The following is a 19,862-nucleotide window of genomic DNA, read 5'->3' on the forward strand; positions in this document are numbered from 1 at the left end:
GCACACACGCACGCTTTTGGGTAACCCTCTCTGTTGCCTGTTGCCTGTTGCCTGTTGCCTTGTTGCCTTGTATTTTGTGCAGAATAGCCAGTCCCTCGAATACGAGATACCTCAGCCATGTTGCCTCGATAAAAGGTCATGAGACCCTAAAATGATGCTGCCTTCGATACACTAACATGACCTCGACCCTCGGAAGTTGCCCACGAATAAGGCTGAGGTATCTTCTGGTTGCCTACAAACAAAGGCTATTCTGATCTTTCCTCCTAGACTACCTGCCTCTCTATGGCATGGGTCAGTCTTTGGGTGAACGATAACTCGACGACCCTTCTACCTCCAAACGAAAGGCTTCCTGCCCTCTTATGGCAAGGATAGACCTTTTCATTCTGAAAGGCTAAAAAGAGACCTATCATCTGAGTTTAAGGTAATTGCCCCTAATTGCCTTGCAATGCTCAAACTTTCATTATATTCTTTCTCATAATTTTTCAAAAGGGCTACGCTCATTTACGAGCTAAAGTCCCTATCTCTTTCATCTACATTTTCTAAACAAACGAGCAAGCAAAGCAATTAAGAGCCCATGGAAAACCATGGATGCAAAGGGTGCCTTACACCTTCCCTTTGCATAAATTACCCCCCGAACTTAGATTTCTTTAAAAAGGTTTTTTTCTGTTTCTTTTTGCCTTTCTGATTTAGTTTGGATAAAATAAAAGTCGGTGGCGACTCATGCTCAACCGCGACATTTCGATCGATAAAAAGTCAGTTCACCGTGTTACAGCACTATATTGCTTAAGCATTTCCATAAATTCTGAGATTCATCAGGTGATCTAGATGTTGAACGCCATGGAAGAAATATTGAAATCATATACATTGGAATACTGCAAAGAAACTGCCAAACTATAGATGCTTGTTTCTTCATTGAGAACTTTCTAATCAACCCTTGTTGAAAAGGAACACCGGCTTTTTCAGCATAACCAAGCTCAGCAACAACACTAGAATCAGGAACCGCTATCACAACATCACAATCAACAGGGCTCTCAGTATCAAGCACCTTACCGAATCGTCTACGCGACTCATACACAGACCTACCAAAAACAACAGAATTAGGAAAAGCAAACTAAATATGCTCGAAAATACATTGCTTCGGATGCGGATGAGACATGAGACAAAGCGATTGAATCCCGTTGTCGTCAACCACAACAACCTCACCAGGGAATAATTTCCTCTCATATGTAGCTTCAATCAAATCAAGAGTACAAGTCTCAGAAGCAAAAACAACAGCACCATTACTTCTCCTCCCCATAACCATAGGTCGAAACCCGAAAGGATCTCTCACAACAACAAGCTTATCCTTAGTAACAAACACAACAGAATAATCAAGCTTCTCACATGCATCAACAATTCTCAATATAAAAGGTCTATGTTTAGAAGTAGCAATCGAATGAAGAACAATTTCAGTATCAGAAGTAGTGTTAAAAATTGAACCCTTTTCTTCAAGCTTAGCTCTCAAAGTACGATTGTTAACCAAATTACCATTATGAGCAACCCCAATAGAACCAAAATGGTACCCAGCAACGAGAGGTTGAACTTTTTTTAGCATGGATTGTCCAGCAGTGGAATAACGAACATGGCCAATAGCTAAGCTTCCGGGTAACTGATCGAGCTTAGATTCGTTGAAGACATCAGAAACAAGACCAATGCCGGTGATGGATTGAAGGATGTTGTTATTCACGGTGACGATTCTTGCACCTTTTTGGCCACGGTGTTGGAGATACCCTCTAAGTGCTTGTTTCGAAAGTCCTTCTGCTAAATACTGCAATCCAATTGAGGACAATGAAGGAGCAGTGTTTGTACTTGCAGCAATAGCCTCAAAAATCAAAATTGAATGATAAGACACAATGGTCCTACCACTCTCGCTGCAAATCACAGGGTGCTTCACATTCCGACGATTACATACATCCTTCACAGCACGAACAACTGCTGCAACATACACTTCTGAACCTTCTGGTTTTATTCCATAGGCATCTGATGAATCTTGTAGGTTCTCCTCGGTGATACAACTTTGCTCTTTCAAGCATGACGATTCTGGAATAGTCTCTTCTTCGTTCTCCTCAACAGAATCATTGGTTGAATAAAAGGACTCTGTTGATTCATACGGTGGTTCCTCTTCTTCATCATCCAGCGGTAAAATGGGTCTCCACTCTGGCTTGAAATGCCATAACAGTGTTGTTGTAAAAGTATCCCAACTATATCTGTGATGAACACGAGACCACCAAATCCACCATTTGAAAGCAGAACCTCTCAATGCTCCAACAACTTTTAAAACCATCAATGACATGGGTGTTTTATGCTCCTTGAAAAATTTCTCTAAACAAAGAATCCACCAATATGCATCTTCTTCACCATCAAACAACAAATTCGTCATGAAGTTTAAGCGGAAGTGAGATCGAAAATGAGAGCACCAATTGATAGGGAGCAATTCCTACCAAGGTTCTAAACTAGGGTTTAAACTAGGAAAGGGTAAGAACAATAAAAGGGACTTAAAATAAAAGATAAAATTAAACTTGATTTCATTGATTGATACCCTTAGTTGTGTTAAAGACACTACATATATAGTTTCCAAAATGGATTTTCAATTAAAAGCCATAATACACAAAAGCCCAAATAACAATTTCGGCAGACGCTTTGGTTTCGCTCGGTTTCTGAACGTTAAAGATGAGTCATTGATGGCTACCAAACTGGACAATATTGTTCTAGAAGGTAGGAAGTTATTCGCGAACCTACCACGTTTTAGAAGGGAATCTTATGCTCAGGGTAGGAGTAAAGAGCCTGCAGTGTTGAAGAAGGATATTGTAAACAATAATAGGATGCTTCATGGAGGTAATGGAAAGGGGGCGTTTGTTAACGATAGATCCTATGCGGATGTTATCTATAACAGAACTGGAACATCAAAAGCAGCTGGTGGTGATCAGAATCCGAAAACCATGTTTTTTCAACCTAGCCTTGAAGAAAATAATCACTATATCAAAGCTTTCACAGGAAGTATCAGAGAACCCGGGAAGATGGTGGATTTTAAAAAGTTGTTCCATGAAGAAGGTATCTTCAACATTAGGGTTACTAGCTTGGGGCCCAATCTCTATCTTTTGGAGGATTTGATAGGAGGTGATGTTGAATGTTTTATTGAGGAGAAGAAATCTTGGTGGGAACAATGGTTCAGCTTTATAAAACCATGGAAACCACAGGATGTAGATTCAGAAAGGTACGCTTGGCTTAGGATCACGGGTGTGCCATGCCATGTTTGGGGAGAGAGATGTTTCACTCTCTTAGTAAAAGAGAGAGGCTTGATCGTTAAGTGTGATGAGTGTACCTCTTTAAAGCAGAGAATGGATGAAGCAAGGATTTGCATTAAAACTAGGGCAAAGGAGTGGATTGATGATTCGATCAGGTTGTCCATAGAAGGTCTGATTTTTAACATAAGGTTGGTGGAGTTTTTTGATGGGCCTTGTCATATACCAAAAGCAGGTTGTGATAGAGATGATATTGATTCTGGGGATTCTTCTTCGCCGGAATTTGGACTGTATGATGAAGATGGAGGCAAGGAAGGGTTGTTCAGGGAGGAGTTTGTTCCGGCTCAGAAGAAGGGTGATGGGACGGGAGATAAGTGTGTAGCTACTAAGGAGGAGGCTATCAAGGAAAAGCAGAGTTATTCACAAAAAGGAGAGAATTGTCAGCCTAATGAGGGAAAGGAGATTTTTGACGTTTCCTCTCTTGGGAAGAAGGAGATTTTCGAGGCACAAATGAAGGGTGCATTAAATGCACGTGTGGGAAACTGTACCATGAGTTGTATGGGGGAAACTAAAGGGCTGGAGATTTCGGAAGAGTCAAAAGGCTCTGCTGACTCAGCATCTATTGGTAACAATTTTCCTCATCTTGGGCCGGTTCACCCTCTGGAGCTTAACGGGCCTGGTAACTTGTTGGAGAGCCAAAATGGGCCGTTATCCTTTGATGATGAATGTAGGAGGTTGACCCAAGGGGCCCCACCTGTTACTAATCTCTTGAATCCTGTCACCAAGAACATTCGAAAACCCAGAAAAACGGCATATGTTGCGGAGTTGGGTAGCAAAGTTCATATAGCAAAATCTTATTATGCTTGTATTGCCCCTAGATCGGCATCTTATGGAGACGAACGGAACAGCAGAAACGGTAGCAAGGATCACAAATCCGTGACAGGCGAGACATCCTTTAAAGCGTCGGTTTCTGATTCGATTTCTTCAGGTGAGTCCTATTCTGCTTCCTCCATAGCCGAATCTGATATTGTTAGATGCAATAATCGACTCTGTGAGAAATCGGATGTGGGGAGGAAGGTGTGGAAGTCCATTTCAAAACTGGGGGTGGAGAGTGTGAAGAAGGATGCAGTTATAGAGAGTCTCATTACTGCTATGGAGATTAGAGATAAGGAGGGATTGAGAAGTATGAAGGAGGTGAAGAAAGGTGTTCGATGAATTTGCTCTCATACAATATTAGAGGGGGAGGGTCTTTTTCTAAAAGGAAAAGAGTAAGTTTTTTAATTAAGTCCCACAACATAGATGTTTGTTTTGTACAGGAGACTAAATTAGCTTTCGTTGACGATGCTCTGGCTGGTTCCTTCTGGGGTGATAAGAATGTAGAGTGGACGGCGAGCCATTCTATAGGGGCATCGGGAGGGATGGTGATCTTATGGAGGAAGGAAAGTATTGTGGTGAATCATAGTTTCTTGGGTACCGGCTTTGTTGGTATCAATGTGACGTGGAAGGGAAACGTTTATAATCTTGTTAACGTTTATGCCTCTTGTAATAGAATAGAGAGGAAGCATCTTTGGGAATCCTTAATTAGAATAAAATATAGTAGGTCTAATGAGGAATGGTGTGTGGTGGGTGATTTTAATGAGGTCTTGAGAAAAGAAGAGCGTATTGGGGAGGGATGCTATCGGAATGGGGGAGGTATGGTAGATTTTTCGTAGCTTTGTAGAGGAGATGGGATTAATTGATATAAATTGTGTTGGTGGGAAGTTTACTTGGTTCAAAGATAATGGGAAATCTATGAGTAGATTAGATAGATTCTTACTATCAAATAAGTTGATAGAGAAGTGGGAGGTGATTGATCAAAGAATTGAGAAAAGAGACATATCGGACCACGCCCCGATTCGTCTTAATGTGGGGAAGATAGATTGGGGCCCAAAACCTTTTTGCTTTAATAACGCTTGGTTCAAGAATGAAGGTTTTAGTGCTTTTGTGGGTGAGGAGTGGAGGAAATTGGAGATTAGGGGAAGGGGGATTTTGTGCTTTATGAGAAACTAAAAAAGCTAAAGGAGCATCTTCGGATATGGAATAGGGAGGTGTTTGGTTGGATCGATTTGAGAGTGGAGGAAGCCTCGGAAAAAATTAATGCTCTTGATAAGGATATTGAGGATAATATGGGGGTTGATGTAGAGGAGGAGGTTGAGGATAGAAGGAAGGCTACTTTAGACTTTTGGTCTCATTTGAATCTTAAAGAAAGTATGCTTAGATTAAAGTCTCGTAATCTTTGGTTGAAGGAAGGCGATAAGAACTCAAGATTTTTTCACAATTCTTTGAAGGAGAGAAATAGAAGGAAAGCAATAACTTCTTTGGAAGTTTCTAATGGATGTTTAGAAGGGGTGGACAATATCAAGGAGGAGGTTAGAAGATACTTTTGTGACTTTTATAAGGAGGATGATAGGGAGAGACCGGTTCCGGAGGGTTTTTTTTTCAACACCCTTAAGGAAACGGAGGCGTCTTGGTTGGAAAGAAGTTTTTCGGAAGAAGAAATAAAAGAATCAGTGTGGTCGTGTGATGGGAACAAAAGCCCCGGTCCGGATGGTTTTACCCTTGAATTCTTTAAAAAGAATTGGGAGTTGTTAAAAGAGGACGTTTTCTCTTTTGTGAAGGATTTCCATGAGAAGGCAAAACTATCTAAAGCTTGTACCTCTTCTTTCATAACGCTTGTGCCTAAAGTCAATAATCCTCAAGCTTTGAATGAATATCGTCCAATTTGTTTGGTGGGTTGTTTGTACAAGATTTTGGCAAAGTTGTTGGCTAATAGACTTAAGAGGGTTATTGGGAATCTAGTGTCTAATAATCAATCGACATTCATAGAAGGAAGAAACATAGCGGATGGTATTCTCGTTGTGAATGAATTGATGGATTTAGCTAAAAGAGAAAAGAGAAGTTGCGTGGTGTTGAAAGTCGATTTTGAGAAGGCCTATGAGAGTTAGTTCGGACTTTGTTAGGTATATGTTCAAAAGGATGGGGTTTGGAGACCGGTGGATGAGGTGGATGGAGTGTTGTATTTTTTCTAATTCTTTGTCCGTTCTTGTTAATGGGAGTGCGACCAAAGATTTTAGAGTGGAGAAAGGCCTTAGGCAAGGCGATCCTTTGTCTCCGTTTGTGTTCGTGTTAGTTATGGAGGTTCTTACGGCGTTAATGAAGAGATCTAAGGAGTTAGGGGAATTTCGGGGGTTTAAATACAAAGAGGACAAAGAGGTGGATTTGTTACAATTTGCGGATGATACTATAGTTTTGGCCGAAGGGGACACCGCGAATTTATGGAGTTTGAAAGCAATTCTAAGAGGCTTTGAATTGATGTCGGGTTTGAGGATTAATTTCCACAAGAGTAATATCTATGGCATTAATGTGGGTGATTGGTATTTAGATGCGGCCTCGTCTTTTTTATCTTGTAAAGTTGGATCTCTCCCTTTCAAGTTTCTAGGAGTTAGAGTTGGAGAAAGTCCGCGGAAACTATCGATGTGGAAGGATCTTTTAGAGTCGCTAAGGAATCGCTTGAATGTGTGGAGAGGTAGATTCCTTAATATGGCGGGGAGGGTGGAGTTGGTAAATTCGGTTCTAAACTCTATTCCTATTTATTCGTTGTCTTTTTACAAAGCCCCTAAGAAGGTGTTGAATGAAATTAGAACTATCCAAAGTAAGTTCCTTTGGGGCGGAATCGATAGTAAAAAGACCATCCATTGGGTTGGATGGGATACGGTATGCAAATCAAAAAAGGAAGGTGGATTGGGAGTGAAAAATGTGGAGATAATGAATTTAGCATTATTAAGTAAATGGAAGTGGCGTATCCTAATGGAAAAAGAGGCGGTGTGGCAAGACTTGTTAGAAGCTAGATATGGTAATACGAAGCTTAAAGTGTTGATTGGTGATATATCGATTTTGAATAAAAAGGACTCTCATTGGTTGAGAGATTTGATGTTATCGGATAATTATGAGAGACTTCTTTTCAACAATTTCTCGAGTGCAATTAGGTGTAATGTCGGTAACGGAGCTCATACTCCCTTGTGGTACGCGACATGGACGGGGCAAAAATCTTTGATGGAATCTCATCCTGAGCTATTTTCCTTGTCTGTTAATTTTCTTGATTCCATTAATCATGCAGGGACTTTTGTTGAAGGTGTTTGGAGTTGGAATACTACGGTTTGGTTTGGAGAGGGGGCTGACATCTCAGAAACGGCTGCTTTGGTGGATTCCGCCTCCTGGTAGTGTCGAGGCCCTGTTGTTGCTGCTGCTGGCAGCGCTACTGCTGTGCAGCCTGTGACCGGTTTCGTGCCTGGCTCAGGCTTGTCCTCTGCGCAGAATTTCGCGGTGTTACTTCGGCTTTTTTTGGAAGCCCTTAATCGTGTTACGGTTAGGGAGCATTGTGAGGATAGTTTCTCGTGGACCATGAATTCTAATGGATGCTTCTCCGTCAAGTCTTGCTATGAGTTTTTTTTGGCCTTTCTTTCAGGTTCTTCGTTGGACGGTATTAAGGTCACGGCTTTAAACCATATGTGGAAGTGCAAAGTTCCCTCGAAAATTCTAGTTTTTGGATGGAGATTTATTCATAATCGCTTGGCCACGAGGGATCAATTAGTAAGAAGGGGAATTTTAGCGGAAGGTACGGATTCTTTATGTTCTTTATGTGGCACGGAGGAGGAAAGTCTCTCTCACCTATTCTCTTCTTGTGTTATTTCTATTCGTATATGGAGAAGGGTGTATATGTGGATAGATATGTCCGACATTTTAACTATCGAGGAGTTTGGTGATTTTTTTTACTATAGTGGGAAAGTCTCTTGTCTAAATAAGAGAATGTTAGTGGGGAATATTTGGCTTGCAATGGTTTGGGCTATATGGTCTAAGCGTAATGCGGTGATTTTCAAGAAGGAGCCGTTTAGTTTCATCGAGTGCATGTCGGAGATAGTCCATAACTCTTGGAGGTGGAATTCTACTTATCTTAAGCCGGTTAATCTTTGTAATTTTCATTTATGGAATATTCGACCTCTTGATTGCTTTGAGAGGTAGGAGCTTTCCTTCTTGTATTGGGGTGGAGCATCCCTTTTGCTCCCTTTAATACCAATTGCTTATTTAAAAATAAATAAATATAAGTCCTATAATACCCTTCTATCAATGTGTTACGTGGAATGCAGCAAAAATTTGGCAAAGAACCTCTATGTATTAGCGATTTAGTCACTTTAACGGTTTTGGGCGGGTCAAGGGTTGTGGCTAATATGCATAAGGAAATCCTTATGCATAATGTATAAGCTAACCTGAGCCTTTGGATCAATATTTTCATCTAATGGCTAGAAATCACCATATATATACTTCCTAAAAATAGAAAGAAAACGTGATACTATTTTTTTCTTCTCAATTCAACGACTCGATATCGTTTTCTTCTCTATTCACCACCGTCGCCACCGCCTGCACCGTCGCCACCTTCAATCCCCGCCGATCACCACCGTCTTCATCCTTCCTTCCCAACACATCACCACTGTTGCCATGCTTCGTTCCCAAAACCTCATCACCGTCGCTGTTCTTCGCCGCCAGCAATAACTCATTCCGGTGATTCCTCACAGCTCACTTTCATCCACGAAATCATAGGTATTGGATTTTACACTTGTTAAATTGAATTTTAGAATTCCCAATTCAATTTCCGAATTTCTATAGAACTCATTGTTTTACCTAATTCAAGAATTCATTGAGTAATGTGTACTATGGTTGAGTAGTGTTAGGATTCCATGAGTAATGTGCAATATATTTTGATAGAATAACCTTGACTACTGTATAATATTAAATTGAATTTTAGAATTCCCACTTCAATTTCTGAATTTCTTTTTTGCAATATGTGATTACCTAATTCAAGAATTCATCGAGTAATGTGTAATGTGGTTGAGTAATGTTAGGATTCCATGAGTAATGTGCAATATACTTTGAGTTATTGCCCTGACTGTATAATATTGAATATGCATATATATCTTTCCTATTATTAAATTTGTAATTTGTATTTTGTAGGTTGTGTTGCTAATGGATGAGATTTCGTCTTCCACAAATGTCACTGAAGATGTTGGTTCAATCTCCGATGAAAATAAAGAATCGTGGCAACATTTTGTCTTCCACGACCTTTCATCAATCAAGGATTTCTACGCTAAATACGCTCATGAAAAGGGATTTTCTTTGAGAAGAAATTTTCACTCCTTCTATGATTCTCGTAACAAAAAAACGGACATTGTGCAATATGTCCGTTAAGTTTGTAACAAGCATGGTTTCAAGCATGGGAGTCGGGCGGATCCTAAGAACAAGACAAACTCAGATACTCATGTTCTCATTGAATATCATAAAGAGAAAGAACTTCCCGAGGAAAGGACCAGTTGCCCAGCTAGTATTTCGTTGAAGTATGATTCTAATGTTAAAGGTTATCACGTATACAAATGGAATGTTACTCATAACCACCCTCTCCATAAACCCGAGCATTCGCATTACTTGAGATCGGATCGAGAGATTAGTGAGCCTTAAAAACAACTTGCTATAAGAAATTCGAAATCAGGCATGTCTATAAGATGCTCCTTTCAAGTTATGCGTCAAATAGCTGGTGGTTCAAAGAACCTTGGGTATTGCTTCCAAGACTTAAAGAACTTTCTCACCACTGTTCGACAAAAGGAAATGGTCATTGGGGATGCAACTATGAGGAACCCATCGTTCTATTATGATATCCAAGTAGATTCTGAAGAGAACATAGCTAGCATTTTCTGGTCATATGCAATCATGCAGCAAGACTATGAATTATTCGGTGATCTCATCAGTTTCGACACAACTTATCGAACAAACACGGAGTATCGTCCATTAGGTTTGTGTTATATTCATTTCACTACTATTATATCAAGCTTCCATTTTATTTTGCAATTATCAGTGCATTGATATATTCTCTCCGCCATATTTATTATCACATCATTATATATTAGTACAAAGATATATTGATAACATCCATTGTTTTATGTATGACACTGCTTTTATATTGAAACATCCATTGTTTTAACTTTTTCGTTATATGTTTTTGTCATACATACCAGCTCCGTTCCTTGGATTTGACAATCACCGTAAGAGTGTATTATTTGGTTGTGCCTTGCTCTACGATGAGACTTCAACAAGTTTTGATTGGTTGTTTACCACTTTCCTGAAATGCATGAAAAAAATAAGAAACCCATTACAATTTATACAGACCAAGCTTGTGCTTTGATGAAGTCAGTTCCAAACATCTTTCCCGATGTCTTCCATGGGTTGTGTTCTTGGCACATGGGGGAGAATGCAAAGTCCAACTTAGGCTCTCGTTGCAATGGTGCATTTCTTGACGAACTACATCACTTGGTTTTGAATGTTGATGATGAGGCAGAGTTTGACTTCAATTGGAATAAGATGCTTCAAAATTGTTTTGGTGGTAAAGCGACTTCTAAATTTACTTGGCTTGTCCAGATTCATCGTAATCGTACTCAATGGTCTTCTGCTTGGGTGAAATCACACTTCACTGCCGGTTTGAAGACCACACAGTTAAGCGAGTCGTTCAATGCCTTTCTTCGCCACTTTCTTCAGCCAGATCACTCACTTGTGCAATTCTTTATCCATTTCAATGTTATGGTTGAGAAAATGCGAGATGATCATGCTGATTGTGATTTCAAGGCTGCCAATACTAGGCCAAGAAACAATTATCCCAACAGCCAACTCATGAGGTCTGTTGTTGCCAAGTATACTCCAACATCGTTTGCATTCATTCACAAGCAATATGATCTTTCTTTCAAATATTATTATGAGGAGGACACGTCAAGAAGTTCAATTTCTAATAGAGTTTTCAAAGTGTTCACAATTTAACTTGTTCGTGATGCCGATGAGATGGATTTTGATGATGATGCCGCTGCGAATGTTTATATGTCGGTCGAAGAAGTTCCAGAAAACCTTCTTCCTAATGATCAAGATCCTTTGCGACTTGATGAGAGGGTTGTTACTGTAGATATTGGGAATAAGATTTTTACTTGTACATGTCGTATGTTCGAGAACCGGGGATTCTTATGTCGCCATGTTTTAAAGATATTAGACTGCTTAGGGAGTTCTGTCCAATACCAGTCCTTGAACTCCATACCTGACCACTACATATTGAAGCGTTGGACTAAAGGAATTCGTCCATCCCTTGATGCTTTAAAACCCATCAGTATTGGAGGTATTCAAGATACTACTTTTGCACAAAGATATCAACAAGCTTATGGTGTTATGCTTCAGATTATAACCCGTGTTTGCATGGACCCTGATGCGTGCCAATTTTTTCTTAATGCTACAATTGAATGTGGGAAGCAAGCGGAAGAGTTGATTGTTGCTAAAGGTGTTTCTGGTCAACCTTCATCTTCCAGGTCTGCATCTTGCAAAGATACTAGTATTTCTGAACCTTTTGTAGTTGATTCTAGTGCATGAAAGTTCAAAAAGAGACCCAATCCAATCAGGTCTAAGAAACGGCTCAAAAGTGATTATGAGTTAGCTAGGGAGAGAAAAAGATTCATCGCACAACGGAAGAAACAAAAGAAAGAAGAAGATGCTGCAAAATTAGCTTTAACAATCAACAATGTTGATTGATTTTCATTAATTTCTTTCCATTATTTTAGACAATTATATTTCAGTCTACTATTTGAAATTTTCATCATACTGTAAGCAGAATTTTTAATATTTTGTTTTAGTTACTACAAATACATTAGTGACCGGAATGGATAATAAATGATATTTCTCTGTTTCCATTTCCAATTTAGCTTCTGCTCAATCAATCAATCAGTAGATGAATTAGTTTGTATTTCAATTAGGAATCAGTAGATGAATCAGTTTGTTATTTTGTCTACTTTACCTTGTTATTAGTAAACTTTGTGGTAGCTAGGATGATTTATATATACTCCTTAATTAATTTATGACTTCCATTTTTAAAAATGAAATAAAATTATACTTGGTTTTGTGTTATGTCAAAGGTTATGATGCTGTCTATGTTCTTTGTATATAATGCTTAAGTTATGATTCATGCATGGCTAGTAGTTACCTTTCTCAATTGGAGATATAATATTAGAAAGGTTAACCGACTTGTCATTTTATTAAAATAGTAGAAACAAATGATTAAAATTACTACAATTTCACATTTTTAAATATGTATAACAGTTTTCTTTCACATTATAATATGCTTTGTATTTTTTATGAATCGAAGCGAAAAATGTGGATAGCTGCACGTTTTCGTCTTGTTGTGATATATTCTTTAAAGAAAGAGTTGTAAAATTGGATATCCACTTGTGTGTCATTTCAACTACTAATTTCTATGTAATGATATAATTCACATTTTTGTTCATTGTCCGATTTTTTATTAATATAGTTCATTGAGTTATCTTGATTTTGAAGTAGAGTAATAAAATGAATTGAGCTCAAAGAACATATTTAACACAATAGTAATAAAATGAATTGAGCTCAAAGAACTTATTTAACACAATAAAACTATGCTTTATTATGCATCCATCTTCGATAGTTTCTCTTAGTTAAATTACATGCACCTGTGTAAAACATAATTGCTGAAACAAAGCATGTATAGCGACATATTAATCAATACTAAGCATGTATTACTCAATACTCAATACTCACCACTCAATACTCAATACTGGAAGCTCTACTCAATATTGCAATAAGAGTACTAAAATAGGCAATGTCATTACTTAAATACTTGAAAGTATTAGTCAAACTAACCAGCCACATTAATCAATATTGTGCTATCAAGATACAATTAATACTAATCAATATAGTTACTAAACATCAAAATTATATTTCACTAAACACCAACATTCTTACTACACAATTCAATATAGAGTTTTTTTCCTTTTCGTCCTATGTTTTTTTGTCTTCTTCCCGGCTTCTTTCTCGATCTTCTCTACGACCTCTTCAGCTTCTTTCTCAAGGTCATGTGCCATAGAACATTCTGCCTCTTCTTCACCCAAGTTCGGGGCTGACTTCTTTGTCTTCACCTTTTTTTGTTCTTCTCGGCTTCTTTCTCAAGGTCATCTACCATAGCACATGCTGCCTCTTCTTCAGCCAAGTTCAGGGCTAACTTTGTCAAGTTTCCAAGCAGCTCATTGTCTTCACGCTTCAAGATGTCTAGCAGCACTTTTACTCTTTGAATCTCCATGAAATCATCTTGCTCTTCATTTGTCATCATATCCCAATGCTTAAAAAATCCCAAATTGCAGCTTGCTTGCTATCCCATTTCACAATATATGTTAGAACAAATAGCCCGTATGATTTCCTATCATGCTGTAAAGGCAATTTCACATCCTCCCAACTCCATTCACTAAAGTCTATTGGTTCATTTCTCTTTGCATTTATCAACTCCATCCCATATCTCACTTTCCACTTCCCCCAGTTGTCCCATTCATCTTCTTTTCGAAATGTGAACCTTTCACAACTATTCGGAAATCTGAACCTCTGTTCTTTGAAATCGATCACATATGCAGCATAGTGACTCTTCAAATAAACTAGGAAAAACCACTGTAATGATGAAAAGAAATCATGAGTACAATAATCAACATGGAACTCAATACTATTAAAACAGATTACTCAATACAGATTACTCAGTACAGATTACTCAATACTATCAACATACTAATTAAAACAGATTGCTATAGCTAACCTTGTAATTAATCAAAACAGATTACTCAATACTATCAACATATTACTTAAACATTATTGTATATTATCCTACATATTTTCTATGCACAGTAACTTGACCCTATTTAAACTATGTATACTATTATGTAGATGTAACGCCCCAACGATATATTTCTAGAATAATATCATTAAAGCGTTAAATTTCTTGAGTAGTATTGAGTAATCTGATTGATTAACTTGTTTAGGTAATGCATGTTGATATGTAACTTGCTGAGTTACTAATAGACTGATTTGAGTAATATGTATTGAGTAATGAGTGGTCTACTATGAGCACTATTTATAGCAGGCAAGATTGAGTAATATACATGGTTGAGTAAAGAATGTTATGTTTTGATTAATATGTGGTTTGTATTGAATCATAACATTGAGTACTGTGAAATAGAAATTGAGTAATTTGCAGTAGGTCATAAGTAATGTGTGATAGATTAGAGTAATTTATGATAGCTTATGTGTCATAAAATTGAGTAATGTGACGGAAATTGAATAATCTGTAGTAGGTCTTGAGTAATGCATGATATCTTAGTGTAATTTATAATGACTTAGAGTAGTATGTGTTGGATTTCAGTAATATGTTTATAGATTTGAGTAGGGGTGGCAAACGGGCATGCCCGCCCCGTTTAGGCCCGCCCCGCAAAAGCCCGCGAAAAAATGGGGCGGGGCGGGCTTTTTTAAGAGTGCGGGTCTAAAACCTTGCCCCGCCCCGCAAAAAAGTGAGGGCAGGGCGGGGAAAGCCCGCGGGCATTCGACTTTTTAGGCCTAAAAATAGTAAAATTCTGTAAAAAACAAATGCCCACAAAAAACGGGGCGGGGCGGGGCGGGCACATTAAAGAGAGCGGGCCTAAAACCTTGCCCCGTCCCGCGAAAAAGTGCGGATAAAACGGGCTTTCCCCGCGGGCCGGGCCCGTTATGCCACCCCTAGATTTGAGTAATATGTTTCTGTGTATGTAGCTAGGAGAAGATCTCCATTGTAATATTATCATGTGACATCAACTGAGTGGTGTTGAAATAATTGTTTGATTTGCACTCTTTACGCAATATATATTTCATATTTTAGATATTAATGCATATTGGTTGATTGACATGTTGTTAGCCTTTTAATTTCTTGATTGAGAAATTATAAACTCAAATTTGCACTTCAGTTGATGTTTGGTGTTGGATACTAAGGTTAAAATCTTAAGGCCAAAATATAGTTTTAAATATCCAGCGTTTAAGTTCCTAGAAGTAAGGATTTGAATAATCTGTTTTGGGATTTGAGTAATATGTTGTTAATATTGAGTATGTTCTGTTCCTTACTTCTGTTCTTGTTATTGAGTAATATGTTGTATTGACAGATATGAAAACAAGATCTGCGGCAAGAATTGACAACAATGACCATTCAGAAGATTTTGAGACAACAGAAGAGGAAGACTTAAATGATCGTACTGCTGTAGTTAGCACAGAAGAGGAAGAGGATGAAATTGCTGACATGAGAAATAAGAAAAGCAAAAAAACTTCATCAAGGATATTGCCTAGAAGTAAGGATTTGAATAATCTGTTTTTGGATTTGAGTAATATGTTGTTAATATTGAGTATGTTCTGTTCCTTACTTTCTGTTCTTGTTATTGAGTAATATTTTGTATGGACAGATATGAAAACAAGATCTGCGGCAAGAATTGACAACAATGACCATTCAGATGATTTTGAGACAACAGAAGAGGAAGACTTAAATGATCGTACTGCTGCAGTTAGCACAGAAGAGGAAGAGGATGAAATTGCTGATATTATAAATAAGAAAAGCAAAAAAACTTCATCAAGGATATTGCATAGGTGTTTTCCTAAGAAGCTGGCAGAATTAGTTTTGTTGTTGAACGAGGGAAAGAAAGATCCTAGGAAGAAAGAAGACTGTATTAAGAAAGAGAAGTATATTAAGGAATGTGGATTTGGCGGATTGTTGAAACTGAACATCACCATTATCCCGGGGGTATTTGTAAGCTGGATTTTAAATAACTTTGACAAAGATAGGGGAATGGTTGTCAATGAAAATGCAAGAATTACCGTTGGAGAAGAAGATGTGAAAATGGTATATGATTTGCCAAGGGGTAAGAAGATAATTGATTTGGAAAAGGTTGAAAAATCAAATAAAGAAAAGTTGAAGAAATTTAAGGAGCAGCTCGGGTACATAGGGGAGACTTATGACAGTATGATCAACATACATACCAATGTTTTGTATGAAAGATTGATGAAGTTTGAAATCACAAAGAACAAAACTTGGGCAAAAGGTTTTATGTTATTGGCTATCGGAACCATTCTTTGCCCTACTACTTCATATTTGGTTAGTTTGAACTATGCTACAGTGTTGAGCGAAGTAAATAAAGTTAGTAACTACAACTGGTGTCAACACTTAATTCAACATGCCAACGGAGGGATTAAGAAAGATGCATGTTCTGGGAAAGCAGACTTCCACTTTCTTCTAGTATGTAATCTATTAAAATATTGTTTTCATTGAATGTATCCTCTTTAAATTTTATTTAATAATCAAATTTAATATCTTCATTGTAGGTACATTTTTTAGATATGGTGCAAACAACCAAAAAGAAGAAAATAGTTGAAAAACCACCAAGCTGTGGAAATTGGGAGGATGACATTGTGAGCTTGGAGTTGAAGAAAATAAAGGAGAAGGGAGGTTTCAACAAGGTGACCGTTCTTGATAAACAAGATTGTGATGTTCCAGAAAGTAGTAGGGCAGAAAAAGACATGGATGATGAAGTGATGCAGGACAAAATTGCTGAGACTGCAAAACGTTGTAGAGAGAAAGTGATCCAAAGAAAAGGGAAAAAGCGAAAGACACAAAATGTGGATGATGAAATGATGGAGGCTCATTTGGCTCCACATGACTACGCATTAGAAGAGGTATATCTGAACGAAATACTCAATATTCAAATTTAGTAGTGTAATATATTAGCAGTATTGAGTATTGAGTAATGCGTAATATATGGTCATTCATTGTTATTTGAGTATCGAGTATTGTGTAATATACGACCATTCATTGTTATTTTAATATTCAGTATTGAGTGCTACAGTTTGAGTATTGAATATTGCGTAATATATGGCCATTCATTGTTATTTGAGTATTCAGTATTATGTAATATATGGCTATTCATTGTTATTTTAGTATTCAGTATTACAGTTTGAGAGTACATGTTTAATATGTGGCTATACATGCTTAGTTTGAGTAATATATGGCTATTCATTTGAGTGGTTTTATGTACATTGCAGGCTAAAAAACAAATAAAGATTTGTGATGAAAAGCTGAAGTTTTGGGCAGATTGGAAGACTTATTGGGTCAAATAGGCAGAGGAAGCTGAATCTTCAATGTTGATAGTATTGAGTAATATGTATTGAGTAATCTGTTTTGATAGTATTAAGAAATCATTTGTAAAAATAAAATAGGGCGCGAGAACCCTTATAGCCGAACGGACTTGTGGTGTAGTTTGAAACTCCACTAAAATGTAGTATCTCACCCCATTCATGTTGTTCATTTCACATATCTTGGGCAACCATAATGTTAAAAGCAAGATGACTTGAAGACTTGTTGACTTGGATGTCTCATATTTCTATGTTAATCGATGTGCTTATGTTGTAGTTTTGTACCGACAATTACATCATATGCATTAGTATCATGTCGTACTTTATCAGTTATATATTTTGTGGTGTCCTTTAGACTCTTATGCTATATACTAAATTTAACGCTTTAATGATATTATTCTAGAAATATATCGTTGGGGCGTTACATCTACATAATAGTATACATAGTTTAAATAGGGTCAAGTTACTGTGCATAGAAAATATGTAGGATAATATACAATAATGTTTAAGTAATATGTTGATAGTATTGAGTAATTTGTTTTGATTAATTACAAGGTTAACTATAGCAATCTGTTTTGATTAATATGTTGATAGTATTGAGTAATCTGTACTGAGTAATCTGTATTGAGTCATCTGTTTTGATATTATTGAGTTCCATGTTGATTATTGTACTCATAATTTCTTTTCATCATTACAGTGGTTTTTCCCAGTTTATTTGAAGAGTCACTATGTTGCATATGTGATCGATTTCAAAGAACAGAGGTTCAGATTTCTGAATAGTTGTGAAAGGTTCACATTTCAAAAAGAAGATGAATGGGACAACTGGGGGAAGTGGAAAGTGAGATATGGGATGGAGTTGATAAATGCAAAGAGAAATGAACCAATAGACTTTAGTGAATGGAGTTGGGAGGATGTGAAATTGCCTTTACAACATGATAGGAAATCATGCGGGCTATTTGTTCTAACATATATTGAGAAATGGGATAGCAAGCAAGCTGCAATTTGGGATTTTTTTAAGCATTGGGATATGATGACAAATGAAGAGCAAGATGATTTCATGGAGATTCAAAGAGTAAAAGTGCTGCTAGACATCTTGAAGCGTGAAGACAATGAGCTGCTTGGAAATTTGAAAAAGTTAGCCCTGAACTTGGCTGAAGAAGAGGCAGCATGTGCTATGGCAGATGACCTTGAGAAAGAAGCCGAGAAGAACAAAAAAAAGGTGAAGACAAAGAAGTCAGCCCCGAACTTGGGTGAAGAAGAGGCAGAATGTTCTATGGCACATGACCTTGAGAAAGACGCTGAAGAGGTCGTAAAGAAGATCGAGAAAGAAGCCGGGAAGAAGACAAAAAAACATAGGACAAAAAGGAAAAAAGACTCTATATTGAATTGTGTAGTAAGAATGTTGGTGTTTAGTGAAATATAATTTTGATGTTTAGTAACTATATTGATTAATATTAACTGTATCTTGATAGCACAATATTGATTAATGTGGCTGGTTAGTTTGACTAATACTTTCAAGTATTTAAGTAATGACATTGCCTATTTTAGTACTCTTATTGCAATATTGAGTAGAGCTTCCAGTATTGAGTATTGAGTGGTGAGTATTGAGTATTGAGTAATACATGCTTAGTATTGATTAATATGTCGCTATACATGCTTTGTTTCAGCAATTATGTTTTACACAGGTGCATGTAATTTAACTAAGAGAAACTATCGAAGATGGATGCATAATAAAGCATAGTTTTATTGTGTTAAATAAGTTCTTTGAGCTCAATTCATTTTATTACTATTGTGTTAAATATGTTCTTTGAGCTCAATTCATTTTATTACTCTACTTCAAAATCAAGATAATTCAATGAACCATATTAATAAAAAATCGGACAATGAACAAAAATGTGAATTATATCATTACATAGAAATTAGTAGTTGAAATGACACACAAGTGGATATCCAATTTTACAACTCTTTCTTTAAAGAATATATCACAACAAGACGAAAACGTGCAGCTATCCACATTTTTCGCTTCGATTCATAAAAAATACAAAGCATATTATAATGTGAAAGAAAACTGTTATACATATTTAAAAATGTGAAATTGTAGTAATTTTAATCATTTGTTTCTACTATTTTAATAAAATGACAAGTCGGTTAACCTTTCTAATATTATATCTCCAATTGAGAAAGGTAACTACTAGCCATGCATGAATCATAACTTAAGCATTATATACAAAGAACATAGACAGCATCATAACCTTTGACATAACACAAAACCAAGTATAATTTTATTTCATTTTTAAAAATGGAAGTCATAAATTAATTAAGGAGTATATATAAATCATCCTAGCTACCACAAAGTTTACTAATAACAAGGTAAAGTAGACAAAATAACAAACTGATTCATCTACTGATTCCTAATTGAAATACAAACTAATTCATCTACTGATTGATTGATTGAGCAGAAGCTAAATTGGAAATGGA

General features: G+C 37.0%; 2 protein-coding genes and 1 pseudogene across 2 annotated transcripts; 2 read left to right on the plus strand and 1 right to left on the minus strand.

Annotated features, from left to right (window-relative positions):
- Positions 1-766: 766 nt before the first annotated feature.
- On the minus strand, positions 767-2,419 carry LOC131659734 (amidophosphoribosyltransferase, chloroplastic-like; annotated as a pseudogene).
- Positions 2,420-9,860: 7,441 nt separating this feature from the next.
- Positions 9,861-11,174, plus strand: LOC131659736 (protein FAR-RED IMPAIRED RESPONSE 1-like). Its single transcript, XM_058928886.1, has 2 exons — positions 9,861-10,158; positions 10,531-11,174. The coding sequence occupies exons 1-2, from the start codon at positions 9,861-9,863 to the stop codon at positions 11,172-11,174; spliced, it is 942 nt and encodes a 313-aa protein (XP_058784869.1).
- A 21-nt stretch (positions 11,175-11,195) lies between these two features.
- LOC131659737 (protein FAR-RED IMPAIRED RESPONSE 1-like) lies at positions 11,196-11,768 on the plus strand. Its single transcript, XM_058928887.1, has one exon. It carries the CDS (start codon positions 11,196-11,198, stop codon positions 11,766-11,768), a length of 573 nt encoding a protein of 190 aa, XP_058784870.1.
- The last annotated feature ends 8,094 nt before the right edge of the window (positions 11,769-19,862 follow it).

The sequence above is a fragment of the Vicia villosa genome, linkage group LG3 (assembly GCF_029867415.1).
Source record: "Vicia villosa cultivar HV-30 ecotype Madison, WI linkage group LG3, Vvil1.0, whole genome shotgun sequence".
NCBI lineage: Eukaryota > Viridiplantae > Streptophyta > Magnoliopsida > Fabales > Fabaceae > Vicia > Vicia villosa.

What these genes read in the sequence shown, in the direction of transcription:
- LOC131659737 (XM_058928887.1), top strand. Translation starts at nt 11,196, where the DNA reads ATGGATTTTGATGATGATGCCGCTGCGAATGTTTATATGTCGGTCGAA.
- LOC131659736 (XM_058928886.1), top strand. Translation starts at nt 9,861, where the DNA reads ATGTCTATAAGATGCTCCTTTCAAGTTATGCGTCAAATAGCTGGTGGT. An exon ending in CACGGAGTATCGTCCATTAG is followed by an intron (nt 10,159 to 10,530) that starts GTTTGTGTTATA and finishes CAATTTATACAG; the next exon opens with ACCAAGCTTGTGCTTTGATG.